The 14,134-nt window shown below is 44.4% G+C and overlaps 1 protein-coding gene across 1 annotated transcript in view; it reads right to left on the bottom strand.

Annotated features, from left to right (window-relative positions):
- LOC144784121 (uncharacterized) overlaps nt 1-14,134 on the bottom strand; it is a 143,924-nt gene that overhangs the window by 38,897 nt on the left and 90,893 nt on the right. Inside the window, exons 10-11 of the mRNA XM_078662803.1 lie at nt 9,730-9,852; nt 837-1,462 (exon numbers count right to left, since the gene is read on the bottom strand). Coding sequence (XP_078518929.1) covers nt 837-1,462; nt 9,730-9,852 — 749 coding nt within the window. The remainder of the gene's footprint in view (nt 1-836; nt 1,463-9,729; nt 9,853-14,134) is intronic.

Genomic DNA, 14,134 nt, shown 5'->3' with positions numbered 1-14,134 from the left:
AAGGTCTAAAGACGTCATGTAGTCCCCTTCCTCCAGAAGACCCAGGATTTCTTGCAAAGTCACCATACGGAACGATTGTTTCTTTAGGAACACGTTGAGTGCCCTGAGATCCAGGATCGGTCTCCACTTCTTTCCTTTTTGGTGGATTAGGAAGAAGTGGGAGTAGAAACCTTGATTCATGTGGGCCCGTGGAACTTTCTCTATCGCTCCCTTCTGCAACATAGAAGTTATTTCCTGAAGAAGTAATCGCAGGTGCCTGTGCGAACGGTGGCACGGAGGTGTTGTTGAGGGAGTAGAGGTGAATTCTAGGGAATGTCCAAAACGAATGAGTTGGAGAACCCAACGATCCGTCGTTATGGATTGCCAATTTCGAAGGAAGTATGTTAGTTTCCCTCCAAGTCTTAAAGAATGTAGTGGTGGAGGGGCTAGCCAGGGAGACAAGTCATTGTCTGTTGCCAGCAGGCCGTTTTTGTCCCTTTCCTTTGTAATTGGATCTGCCATAGGAAGACTGCCTTCCCTGTTGGGGTTGTCGCTGTTGAAATTGCGGCTTGGACTGTGAATACGAGTACGAAGACCGATTCTGAAAGGAACCTTTGTATGTAGGTTGTCCTCTTCCCCTTTGGCCACGAAAGGACTGGGATCGAAATTGTAGAGTACCCAAAGCCTTGGCGGTATCTGTGTCCTTTTTAATGGTGGTAAGGGCCGTATCAATTTGTTCACCAAACAGATGCTGGCCATCGTAAGGCATATCCAAGATCCTGGTTTGCACCTCCTGGCGGAAAGTGGTGGCCTTGAGCCAGCCCTGTCGCCTCAGGACTGCAGCTCCCGCCAGTTGCCGAAAGCCAGTCATGGCTGCATCAATGGCACAGTCGATAATTTCTGAGGCAGAGGTTTGTCCCTCCAAAAGAAGTGAATGTGCCTCTTCTCTGACATCATCCGGCAGATTTGAAAGATAGGGCGCAATGTCCGCCCAGAGTTGGCGATTATAACGGCCAAGTAGAGCTATAGAATTAGCCACTTTAACAGTCATAGCTGATGTGGTCGTAAACCGTTTGCCCACGGCATCCAGTTTCTTACCCTCTTTATCCGGTGGCGTCGATAAAGGCGAGGCCGGATTCCTTGAGTTCTTCTGCGCCGCCTGAGTCACCACGGAATCTGGTTTGGGGTGACCAGTCAGGCATGCCGGTGCCGTTGATGTGGCTTTATATTTCTTATCAAGCCTGGGCACCACCACCTGTACAGAAGCGGGTGATTGCATGATTTGCTTGCCCTGCTTCCAGATGTATTCAATAATTGGTATCGACCTTGAAGTTTTCTTTGTGGGCTCCTTAAAGTCATAAAGGAAACATTCAGTCTCCTGAGATTCCATGGACATGTGGAATCTCTTGGCAGCCCGCTCCATGATGTTGTGAAAGCCACCGATGTCTGCAGGGAGACTCCGAAGTCTGCGGAGCTGGAGAGGCTGGAGAATGTGCCACATAGTCCTGATCAGCGTCAGGGTCCGATTGGTCGTCATCCACTTCCCCTTCCTCTTGTTCCCTTTCTTCTTCCTCAGATGAGGAAACAGTTTGAATTGGCACCTGTGTCTGTGGAATGACCAGAGGAGTGGGTCTATGGCGAGAAGAAGGTGTTGGCGCCTGTGCTGGTGTTGGCGCGGAATGCTTCTCCGGGAACCTTTCCTTATAATCCTTAATAAGGTATTGCAGGTCCGAGACTATAGAAGCCGGAAGGCACACCATAGGAGTAACCTGGGACTGAGGCGGAGGGTGGACCTGTTGTTCAGGAAGGTCTTCCTCCTCTTCCGGCTCCTCATCTGTGGTTTGACATTTCAGCACTAGATCCGACGGGCTAGTAGCTTGCGTAAAGGAGTCCTCGTCAGACTCCTGACCTTGTAGTATACAGGCAGGTGGTAGTTGTTGTATCCTGCCTGGTGACGTCTGACTCGGCGTAATTGGCTTTTTAGTAATTTTTACCATGACATGGCTCACTTGCGGTGGAAAGGCATCCATAGCATGGGAGAGGAGTGCAGACTCCTTCCATGGTCCTGTAGATGGCAATGCTGGAGTCGACGGTGCCTTGGTAGGCATTTTCGTCGACGAGAAATTCGTCGTCGTCGACGGTGGTTGTGACGACGATGTCTTCATCGACAGCAGCTTCGTCGACGGCAAGGCCCCCATCGTCGACGGTGCACTCGTCGTCGACGGTTTTCCCATCGTCGACGGGATGATCTTCGTCGACGAGGTCGTCGTCGATGACTTCGACGATGCTCTCGTCGTCGACGATGTTGTCGCCGTCGTCGTCGACGGAGTGACCGGAATGGTCGACGACGTAGGTCTGCTCAACGACGACGAAGGCGTCATCCTCGTGGTCGAGGAGTAGGCCGACGATGCCGTCGTCGTCGACACTGTCGTCGTCGACGTCGAGACAGTTTTCTGTGCCGAAAGCACCGTAGATGTCGTCGTCGTCGCCAGGACCAGTGGCACCTTCCTGGAGACAGGCGGGTCCATGACAGACACAGATGGCTTGCCCTCTGAGGACTTTTTAGAAGTCTTCATAGGAGGGGTGTCTGTGGGGCTAGGGGAAGAAACCCTTGGCCTCTTCAAAGAAAATTGGGACGCTCCGGACCCACTCTCACCTTCTGATGCCAAGTCAGCAGTCTTGGTCTTGAGCCTGTTGAGCCACAACAGAAGTCGACCTTCCCGGTCCTTGAGGGTCTTGTTAGAGAAGGTCCGGCAGATTTTGCATTCTTTGGCCTGGTGGTGAGGGTAAAGACAATATAAACATCTATCATGTTTATCGTCGACGTGAAGTCTCTTCTTGCTGCAGGAAGAACAGGCCCTGAACAGACCTTTCTTCTGACCTTCAGACATGCTCTGAAAAGATTAATAAGTCGTTTTTATGAAGAAAATAAGTTTCCTGAGGAGAGCTCAGGTGGAGACTCCCTAGCACAACGTGCGGTAGAAAATCTGAGAGACTTGGGCTCCTGGCAGGAAGGTTCTAGAAGGAGGTAGTAGCTGATTGGCTGTTTCACTTTATTTGGTCCTTTTTTACAAAAGGACCCAGATAGGCCACCAAGGTGGGACCCTTGGGGCCTGCTCTGTTTGGTCCTTCCTACAAAAGGACGTGGATAGGCTACTAAGGTGAGACCTTTAGGCCTATTCTCTCTATGTATGTCTCTAGGACATTACTTTTTTATATACCGGAGGCTCCCGTCTCGACGACGGGGAATGATTCAGGCATGTGAATCTATGAAAGACACCCAAATACTGGATAACAAGGGATGTCTAAGAGTTCCATCAAAATAATGTGGGCCAACAGCTTGATAGACTCATAGCAGATGCTACGCATTGGCGCGTGCTGCCCCAGACGCTGATGGGCCGGGCAGCAATGGTCAAAATGATGGCTCTCCCCTGCCTATTATATGCATTGCAAAACACGCCATACAACGAGTGAATTCGGCACTCTGTGCGCTACTGTGATGCGGATCGGCCCTGGGTAAACTTCAAAGAGGGATTTATGATGGACGTCTGGCGGTACCCAATATCCGTAGTTACTACTGGGCAGCCCAGTTGGTAATCGTGAATGGATGGATGTGCGGCGACTGGACAGATTCAGCATATAGGGTTGATAGATTGGCCATGGAAGCGAAAGGTCCACAGGCAGGGACCTCCCAACTCACACCAAAACAGTGGTCAAGGCATGGTCTGCAGCTACAAAATATTTGGGTTGGGCGGGCAAACTCACAGAGATGACACCTTTATTGGCGTAACCATTGAAAGGAGTATGCAAACTGGAGGGTTTTGCCAAGTGGTTGTTACAGGGGCTGGAGACGCTGGGAGACATATTGAGAGGATGGGCATTTATTACGTTTTCAGACCTACAAGAGGAATACAAATTGGTGAAGGGGGAGTGGCTCAAATACATCCAATTAGGACATTCCCTGAAGGAATAGATTAGGGAATGATAGATTGCAAACTCCATCACCATTAGAAGATAGGATACTGACAGAACATCTAAAGGACAAAGTCATATCCTTACTGTACAAAAAGATAATCAATAATGCTCCAGACCGCATAGGCGCCCTGAGAACGGCCTGGGAACAAGATGTAGGCTCCCTGGATGAAGAGGAATGGGTGGTGGTGCTCCAAGGCCCAAAAGAAGTGGTAATACGTGCAAGGTTGCGATTGATACAACTGAAAGTGTTACATAGGGTAAACTATCCTAGATGAGTGCTACACTGAATGGGATGTAGTGAAAATACATTGTGCCATAGGGGATGCGAGTGAGAGGAGACCTTCTACCATCTCATTTGGGAATGCCCAGTCCTGCAGACGTATTGGCAGAAAATAGCCGAGGTAATGGCTAAAGTGGTGGGCATGGAAGTTTTGCTCGTACCGAAATGGTTCCTCCTGATGACTGCAGGAGGAGACGACTGGTGGAGGCATGTAAAACAATGGCTAGCGCTTACAGCAGTGATTACAAAGCGGAATGTACCAAAGAAATGGGGGGCAACCACCATTCCAACTGTGGAGGAATGGGAAAATGATCTGGACTGGTGCTGGCAAGTGGAACTTATGATATATAAAAGCAGAGGGTGCCCCAAAAAATGAGGCAAAACTTTGGGGGCCTTGCAGACATATCGTTTATAATATGGACACCGAGATGTAACATGATTATTGCTAGTTAAGATTGAAGTAAGTCCTAAACTGTCCAGTACTCAGAATGTGAAAATAGGGAATTATGTTACAATATAATTGCTCCTTGTATGTACAAATTATCATACTCGTACTAATAAAAAGTTTTTTTAAAACAAATCTTTCCTCTAATGAACCTTCATAAAAAAAGATGGGCAGCACACAACTTCACATCCCTCCCCAAGTTCCAAAATTAATCCTCGTAATAATGATGATAATGGATAGACTTCACAAAAAGCACAAGGAACAGTGCTAGCTCAAGCGCTCTGCACTGGAGAAATATCCATATTACTTTCCATTCAGCAATAAGAAATCTCTCATCGAAATCTTCAACATCCTCGTCCTTTCACCTTTGTGTGCCACCTGCAAGTCTCATCTTGTCATGACCTAAAATGGCAAAGTAGCTTTTGCCACATGCCTTGCAGGCCCTTCCTACGATAGGGTTCTTCCTTCAACTAGTCATGTATACCAAGTATCTTGGATCGGCCCACGGCATACCCCATTAACTTTGCGCTGTTTTGCCCATTTGCCTGCCCTTTTGCACCATGTACATACACAGATTTTGCTAAGAACCTGGACACAACAGAGTACTTTAATATCATTTGGTGCAACACATGATTCCTACACAGAAGTTGCTCATGAATCATGCAATTTAACAATATGTCTGTATTGGTATCTATATAGTGCAAGCCTAGCTAGGACGCAAAAGGGGAACGGGAGACAATTTACACGAATGCAAAGTGGGGATTACTCAAATACACTACACACATCCCTGGCTCGTCTATTGCTTCCACCACTTGCTCTCGCCCTTGTGAGCTGCTTCTTTCTCCCTATGCCTATGGACTCCAAAAAAAATGTTTAACTTTATTTGGTTTATCACAACCATAAAGTGTACATATACAAATTACAAATAGTAAAAAGATAAAATCATTTTCTTAAAATATTTTTAGTTCTAAAAAAGTAAGACATTGTTTTCCTGTCCCCAGTCTTAAGCAAGTTCGACCTTTGAAAGAAGGGTGTCTACTTTCATCATGAATTTAACCCCGCGGCATATCAAAATGTTCGAGCCCGCACCCATCCAGCTGGTATCAGCCTGCCTGCAAGTGCGGATTTGAAGGGCATTTAGAACTGATTTCAGCAAAGTTCTTCTTTCATCTTTTATTGACTCGCATGTACACATTAGGTGGCATAAGGTTTCCGTGTGGTACCCACATAGTCTACATCTTGTTTTTTGTTGTGTGTTTTTCCACGATGGTATCAAATCTTTAGAGAAGTGGTCGCCCAGTCTAAAAGCCAAGAATTTCGTTTTTAAAAATAGCCGGAAGTGTGCCACGAGGTAAGGTTGCGGTTTTAATCTTTTGTATGAACTTAATACGGTCCATGCGTGACGACGTTTGGCCAAGATCATTTCGTCTTCTACCAGGGATAGAGCCTTTACATTCAATTTACAAATGTTTTTAAAAGACGCTTCTTTCAGTTGGATGTTCCAGATTTCCTCTATTTTAAGGGTTTCTAATGCTATACGCAAGTCATCACCCCAAGAGTTTGGTTTATGTTGATCGTATTGTTTCTTAATTTCCAGCCAACATAGGTTATTTAGTGTTCCTGATTTTGCTGATCTAAGCTTCCAGCACCATTTCGCTAAGACTGCTTTCCTTTGGTATGTTTGGTTTTGCAGGCCAAATTCCAATCGTATTTGTGCTGGAGCTGAACCTTTATAAAGATTAACCCCTTCCGCGCTCATGACTAGCTGAGCTAGTCATGAGTTGTGCCGCTCGCACGCTCATGACGAGCTCAGCTCGTCATGCAACGCGGTATTTTAAAAACGCAGCGCGCAGCGGGAAAACCGCTAGCGCGCATGCGGTTAAACACTGATTTATATATTTTTGTCTGGAGTTTATTTAAAATATCGGTTTCTTTCCCATGCCATATTTCTAGCCCATAGGACAGAGTTGGTAATACTTGGGCTGTCATTACTTTTAGAAGATGGTCATATGACGGGCATTGAAGTTTCTTTCGAAACTAAGTGATTGAGCTTTAGCAACGATATCTCTTTTTTTATGCAGTATGGACATATTTTTGCTTAGTGTAACCCCAAAGTATTTATATGATGTTGTCTCCTCGATATGTTTGCTCTTTGTGTACCATTTAAATGATCGTCTGCTTGAACCCGCCAATCTCACCACTTTCGTTTTATTGATGTTTAATTCCAGTCCTTCGAACTCAAAGTACTCCGTTAATTTAGTTATGACAATTTGGAGGCCTATCGGGGTTATGCCTATGGACTCACTGTTGCTCGCTCTTCCCCAACCAGGTCCATTGTTTCTCTCCACCTGGCTTTATTTTTGTTTATTTTCCACTCCAGCTTCAACTTTATCCTTTGCTTTCTTGCCGAATCCCACTTGCTTCCGTATCCATTCACTAATCTGTTGCTCTCACACCCCTTAAAATCATTTTTTCCGTCAATAATTTTGACAGGCCCATTAGCCCACCCTTTGCGCACGCATGGTGATACATACATACATAATCATTTACGCATACAGAATGACGTGGCTACCAGCATAGCACCTTTTTCTTTTTTGCGGATGCTGCACATCATCAGGAGAAAGCATTAGCATACTTAGTGGATTAAAAACTCACGACATATTGGCTGAAGTTTTACTTTAAACGGGTGGAACTGATGGATAGGAGGTCTTTGGATGGTCAAGATTCTTATCTAAACTATGGTGCACAAATCCTGTGTCAGAGTCTGACATAGTATAAAGCTAAAATTAGACCTATAATGCTGCGCGGATAATTGAGCTGGGGTCAAGAGAATGTTGAAATATCTGAAATCAGAAACATTTTCTCAGTGAACACTGATGCAATCTGAATCGGTCACCAATGTAGACAGTGGTTCTTCGGTTAGCCAGGATAAACCTACATTTGTACTGTGAACAAAGTCAAAACAGGGCATAGAGTGGCTTGTAGAATCAGTACCGTGTCTCAGGAATGTCAATGTGATATAGTCGTGCCAGTTTCATTAAATCAACTGGCATATGAAAAATGAGTGAAACAATAACAATCATAGGGAGAATTTATGTGACCGTTCTTCTTTGACTAGATGCAGCTTAAAGGTTCCTCAGAAACAGAAGTCTATTTAGAAACTGTCAAGACTCCAGGAATTCAGATGTAAATCACATTACCATGCATGAGTGCTTCTCCCCGAGAAGATATATTTTAGCAGTGTCCTAAATAAAGGAGGAGATCTGCTGGAGCTTAATATGTGGGGGTGAATCCCTCCCATACATTTCCTGACTTATTTAGATCGATTTCAGAACATTTTCTACTCTAGAAAGGGTGATATCATAAAATGACAGACTTAGATACTTAAAGGACGAGAGGCCAGTTCACATAGAAATATATAGATAAAATGCCATGTTCTGTTCAACTATTTCACTGCAACTACACTGCATTTTACTATGACTGTTGAGCTGCAGCTGTGTAATTCACAACATAGTAATATTTTGACATAACAGTAAATCTGTCAATCTTAAAACTAAAAGACACCAAACTGTCCATTTTTAAAACGTAATATTATTTCATACAAATTGACAATTAACTAGATCACAAAGCCATTCATCTCGACAAAACATGCGACTATGTGTAAAGGAAAGGGGCTTGCCTAACTTTCAAAAGTTCAAATCTAGCCACAAACATATTCTGTGTACATCTAAATCGATGCATTTCTCTATTCCATACACTGATTTATTCACATTTAAACTCCCACATTCAGCATTTATTTGGCAGTTCAGATGCCAGGGCCCTGCCTAAGGAAATATTCAATCACACTAAAAACCAGAAAACACTGTTTAATGTCCCAGACACTTCAAGAATGGGCATCCTACTGTGGTTGAAAAAGTAAATGAATAACAGTGGCAGAACGAATTTTTTTTTGTCCTGGGATTAACCAACCACAGAATTACGTCAACAAATGTTCTTCATTTAGTAACCCTATGCAGTCAATTGAACAACTGCAGTCTTTCCATTTGAAGTGTACGAGGGTTGCTTTTCTTCCCTGTTCCTCTAAACTATGTACGATGTGTTGACCACTTGATGTGCATTATCTTAAATCATTAATTTACTGCTCTGTAATAGATATGCCAACATCTCCTTATTTCAATCTTAGATGATAAGGAATGCACGCTATCACCCGAGTTGTCCCCGCTATGTACTTCGCCATCTTCGCGATAGGAGCAAGTGCAGGTTTACCAGATGCTTTCATTTAAGGACATCTATGATGCACCCACTAAATTTAAGTGTTGCCAGATAAATACTGTCAGTAAAAGCGACACTCTCATATTCATATCGACTTGCAGCAGAATCTCAAGCGTACACGTCTGGAATTCAGTAAAAATCCTGGACTAAAACAGTGCTAAACGGAGGGGTGGGGTGGGGTGATGGGGCGTCTTTGCAAAAAAGACCACTGGAAACGTTACAAGATTTTGTAGGCGGTATATTTGGAGGCATGCTGCTATGGAAAAGTCAGTTGAGTTCATGGTTTACGGAAATAACTCCACAAACACCCATCTGCACCACAAATGTACAGTATCCTCTGGAGGATATTCTTTTGGGGCATCTTTTATCAGTTCAGATGCCATTTATCTTAAGAGCTCAGAGGGTATGCTTTTTGAACATTACTCAACCAGTTGACTGAATCCTTACTCACATCTGCATTTGCATTCTTTATGTATGTGCTCTTTACCCATATTATCCAGAGCAGCAGCTCTTAACCCGTTGATTTCTGAGGACCCCCAGTGAATTACTACTGGAAGCCAGGGACCCCACCCTAAGAAATGTCTACAATTTTAATCTCAAAAACGTACACAGAAATAAGTGTCGAACCAATGCATACACAGATTATGAAATAATGTTATCAACAAGCCAAAAAATACTTTATTTTAGTTTCAATGGGAAGGTTGGATCTTTTAAAATATGGTTTTGTTTCTAAAAAAACTGAAACAAGATGCCAGACTGTAGCAGGTCAAATACTCACTTGGTCTTTTTTGCTCTGAATGCAGACTCCATCTTTGGCAACGTCCACCAGTGCTTCAGTTGAAGCCCCAAGCAGACATACTACATTCTGTTTGTTGAACTTGTACTGCTGCCACAAATCAACCTAAGGATACCAGTTAATTTTTAACATTTAATTTCAGACTTCGCCTGTTCACAGACTGTTTTAACATTTGTAATTTAGCACTTTATTTTGGTGTTTATATACTTTATTAATCTAATACGATTTAATATTGTATAGAGCCACGGATGCCCCGGACAGGCCTTGCGTCCCCCAGGGTTTCTTAAAACATGGGTAACAACCACTAATCTAGAGTAATTTCTTCTGAAAAGTAGGAGTAAACTCCCGGAACATGACCCGGTTTCTCAAAACTTGAGCATTTGAACCTTTGCAGACGTGCACGGAAGGAAGATGTAGATGGATGTGCTTAGAGGGATACTGCAAGTGCATGATTTGAGATTAATGAACAAGTCTGGACGCTATGAAAGGTTTATATACGCAGCTGACTACACTGGACAGACCACATTGGCTGAAGGGCAGCAGGCCATGAAAGGAATGTTTAAATGTACAAAGAGTTAGGCGTGCACATTCACAGGTATGTGTGTGCAGACAACACACTGAAAAGAGTGTAAACAGCAGATGGAAATATCGATTTGCTGAAAAAGGTGCCACAACTTCAGGAAACAAGCATTGGCATAGCCAATAGGTCTCGCCTCTGGGACCGTATACACGTTTAGATATCCAGCACAATATCCTTGGTGCAACAACATCAAGTGTTGCATGGCTAAACACTTATAAGGTCCCAAAGGCGAGACCTATTGGCTATGCCAATGCTTGTTTTGAGTGCGTGGCTCGTGCAGGTATGCCACTGTGAGGTAGGGATACTGAGAGTGCTTTTACAGGAGCCCCTGTGACATTGCGCCTCTTCAAAATGTATCTTGGGTCTGGTGTAATACTTCTAGCACCTATTCCCTTCTTCGGCACCCAATGCATCCTTAAATGTCCCATGTACAGCCAGGGTTGACACTCCTATTACCCCTGCCCTCCAGTGACACTTCACCGTTCACGGTTGCTGGAGGTGGTGGTGGTGGTGGTGGTGGTGGTGGTGGTGGTGGTTAGGGTGGTGGACGACACTCCTATTACCCCCTGCCCTCCAGTGATACTTTACCCGTCACGGTTGGTGGTGGGGGCGGCGGTGGTGGTGGTGGTGGTGGAGGACATGGTGGATGTGGTGGACAACTATTGGGTAGCCGGTGGCTGCCAAATATTGCCAGGTTTAGTACCACTCAGGCGCGGGGTCCCAGGCTCGTCAGCCAACTGCTCGAGGGAGCTTTAACATTACAATTGGGGGTGGGGTCGCACACTACTCACACACCAGCGGTTTCGCCCCTAAGGACTGTGGTAAGTGTAGTTTGTGTTCCCTCAAGCAGTTGGCTGACGAGCCTGGGACCCCGCACCTACGCGCCTGAGTGGTACTAAACCTGGCAGATATTTGGCAGCCACCGGTAACTCCAGAACATGGCCTATCCCTGCTGACGAGGGGTGATACCCCGAAACACGTGTCCTGGGATGGCGAAGATAGCAGAGAATCGAAAGAAGATGCATTGCGGAACACATAACTACATTTACCATAGTCCTTAGGGGCGATACCGCTGGTGTGTGAGTAGTGTGCGACCCCACCCCCAATTGTAATGTTAAAGCTCCCTCGAGCAGTTGGCTGACGAGCCTGGTACCCCGCACCTACGCGCCTGAGTGGTACTAAACCTGGCAGATATTTGGCAGCCACCGGTAACCCCAGAACACGGCCTATCCCTGCTGACGAGGGGTGATACCCCGAAACACGTGTCCAGGGATGGCGAAGACAGCGAAGATAGCAGAGAATCGAAAGAAGATGCATCGCGGAACACGTAACTACATTTACCATAGTCCTTAGGGGCGATACCGCTGGTGTGAGAGTAGTGTGCGACCCCACCCCCAATTGTAACTTCTAAATAAGACGTCAGTTAGCCGACTAGCAGTGCCGGTCCAGTCGTACAGAGACTTAGAAGGGCTCAGATGTCCACGACACCAAACAGTGAATCAGCAGGCAAGCAGTATATGGCACTATACCAAATACAAACGATGAAGTTGCTCTTTACAGTTTTGTGTCTTATTTTTGGTGGGTCTCAAAGTCAAAGCAATAAATAAAGATGCCTTTAAAATCTGATGCACAACAAAGATAGAGGTGAAATGTTAGCTTACATCTTCTGACAAACTGCTTTTTTTTTGCTATTTACAAAGTCCTCTCTTTTTACAGTCAGTGAAAGAAAAGTACTGTGATTTATGTAACAATTTTGCTGGGGTACCGGTATGTGAAAGAAAAGGTTGTTGGATGTCTTTTTTGTAACACACAACAAAATATAAATAGCTGTAAATGATTTGTACAATTTCAGCAGTTAAGAAAGCAACAACAAAAAAACGAAAACTTTTTTGTAATTATGAAGTTATGGTAAAAAAGTATCAAAATAAATCAAGACACTCTACTTGGTCATCTACGAATTATAAATATTCACAGAAACCCGATTTCCACAAATAATTTGTGTTCTATAGAGTTTCATCAGTAAAGCTGTGTGTCTGTGCAAATTTAGCAGGCATTTCAATGGAAAATGTGCTATATGTAAATGACTGTGCAGTACCATAAACTGCTTTAGTTACATAAATTTTTTTTTTTTTTTTTAAACGAAAACGCCCACCTCATGTCCATTAAAGCTAGTGGGGTCGCGAACGTTTGTTGTTCTAAAAATTGTGTTGTAGTCCTGAAAAGATTGGAAACCATTAGCCTTCTCTATGTTCCTAAAACTTGCGTGATAATTTTGACCTGAACTCAAATCTTTGGATTGTTAACTCTCCTTTTCTTTAAATGACCCGCATTTTACTTTCCATCCTTTGCATGCATCCTCCCTCTAACCAGTAGCGTTGGGCTCCGGAGCAGCATGCTGCCTGGCGTACAATCCTTGAACACCTTATCAGGAGTAGTGAGCGCTTTATAAATGCAAATGCAATACAATACTGCAAGTTAGGGTCCAATTTTACCAGCACATTGTATCAGACAGAAAAGCAACAGGCAGGATACTACATAACTTAAGTGGCCCTTTCATGTATTACTCTTTATCAAGGGGTGGCTTCACCACAATTAACAGCATAAACGGTTAGCAAAGTGTGGAATTGCTATGCACTGGCGAACCCCAACAGGGCCTCCAATAGCAGCCTGTAAAGGCACGGTCTCTAAATGGGGAGCGTCAGAAGAAGACGCCAACCAGCACGAAGAAGTTTGAGGCATTCGTAAGCGCAGCCTCTCTAAGCAATGGGTGGCGCTCTTGCACACCTCTAAGCACACCTCAGGGCAAACCAGGTCCCCCTCACCATCGCCGAGCTCCTCGCACACACCACCGAATGCGCCTAACCCTGAAACCAGCCATGGACCCCCCCACCTTACTAGGCTAACACACATGGCTTAAATAAACAGTATACACGGATAGCCCTCTCTGGACCCAAATAAAACCTAAATCCCTGCACCCGACCCTCACAAATATAAGCATTGAAACTCTGCGTCGCTCATCCATACACACTCCACTGGGTCTCCATCCACTCAGAGTATTTGCAGTTTCAGATCACACACACCCACCCCCGTTCATTCACAATTACATCCCCCCATGTATTAACCCTCACATCCATCCATACATGTGTGATATACCGTCCAGTCGAAGTCAGATACAACAAAAATGAAACCACACTCTTTATAAGACGGCTGGGCACAAATAGGACACCGGTTAGAACACCAGACCTTCCACATAACAGCAGATATCATATGGCTGAAGCCAACTGTATGTACAAGTATCTATGTGTATCTTGATCGGTAATGATGTAACATTGTATCTAAAAATGATAAAAATTAAATAAAAGCTTATAAAAAAATAAATAAATAAAAAGCTTACTGTTGCAGAAGAAATCGGGTGTTAAAAGTAAGTGCTGCAGTAGGACTCATGGAGTTGGCTTGATCCTGTAAGTCACAGGATAAGGGCTGGTAGTTCTGGTAGGGAACTAGGAGGATGAAATGGACAGGAAGGCTTCTGACGAACATGAAGTCATGGAAGAAGAGGGGAGCCTGCAACAATTCTGCGAAAGGTAAATAGTCAAAAAGAACCCTTGTGTGGTGAAATGTGGTGTTCCAGAGTTAAAGCTCGTGATTTTGAATGATGCGTCTTAAGACCAGCGCAAATTATGGGTCAAAAGAATGGTGGTCATGTCCCTGTTTAATCAGTTTTGGCCTCCCAGGATAAATATTCTAACTAGGTAAGGAGATATTCTGCAACTTGTGGCTTTTATAGAAGTAGAAGTATTTGAACTG

The sequence above is a fragment of the Lissotriton helveticus genome, chromosome 10 (genome assembly GCF_964261635.1).
Source record: "Lissotriton helveticus chromosome 10, aLisHel1.1, whole genome shotgun sequence".
Taxonomy (NCBI): domain Eukaryota; kingdom Metazoa; phylum Chordata; class Amphibia; order Caudata; family Salamandridae; genus Lissotriton; species Lissotriton helveticus.
The sequence above is the reverse complement of the archived record's forward strand: the minus strand, read 5'-3'. Positions and strand labels throughout refer to the sequence as shown.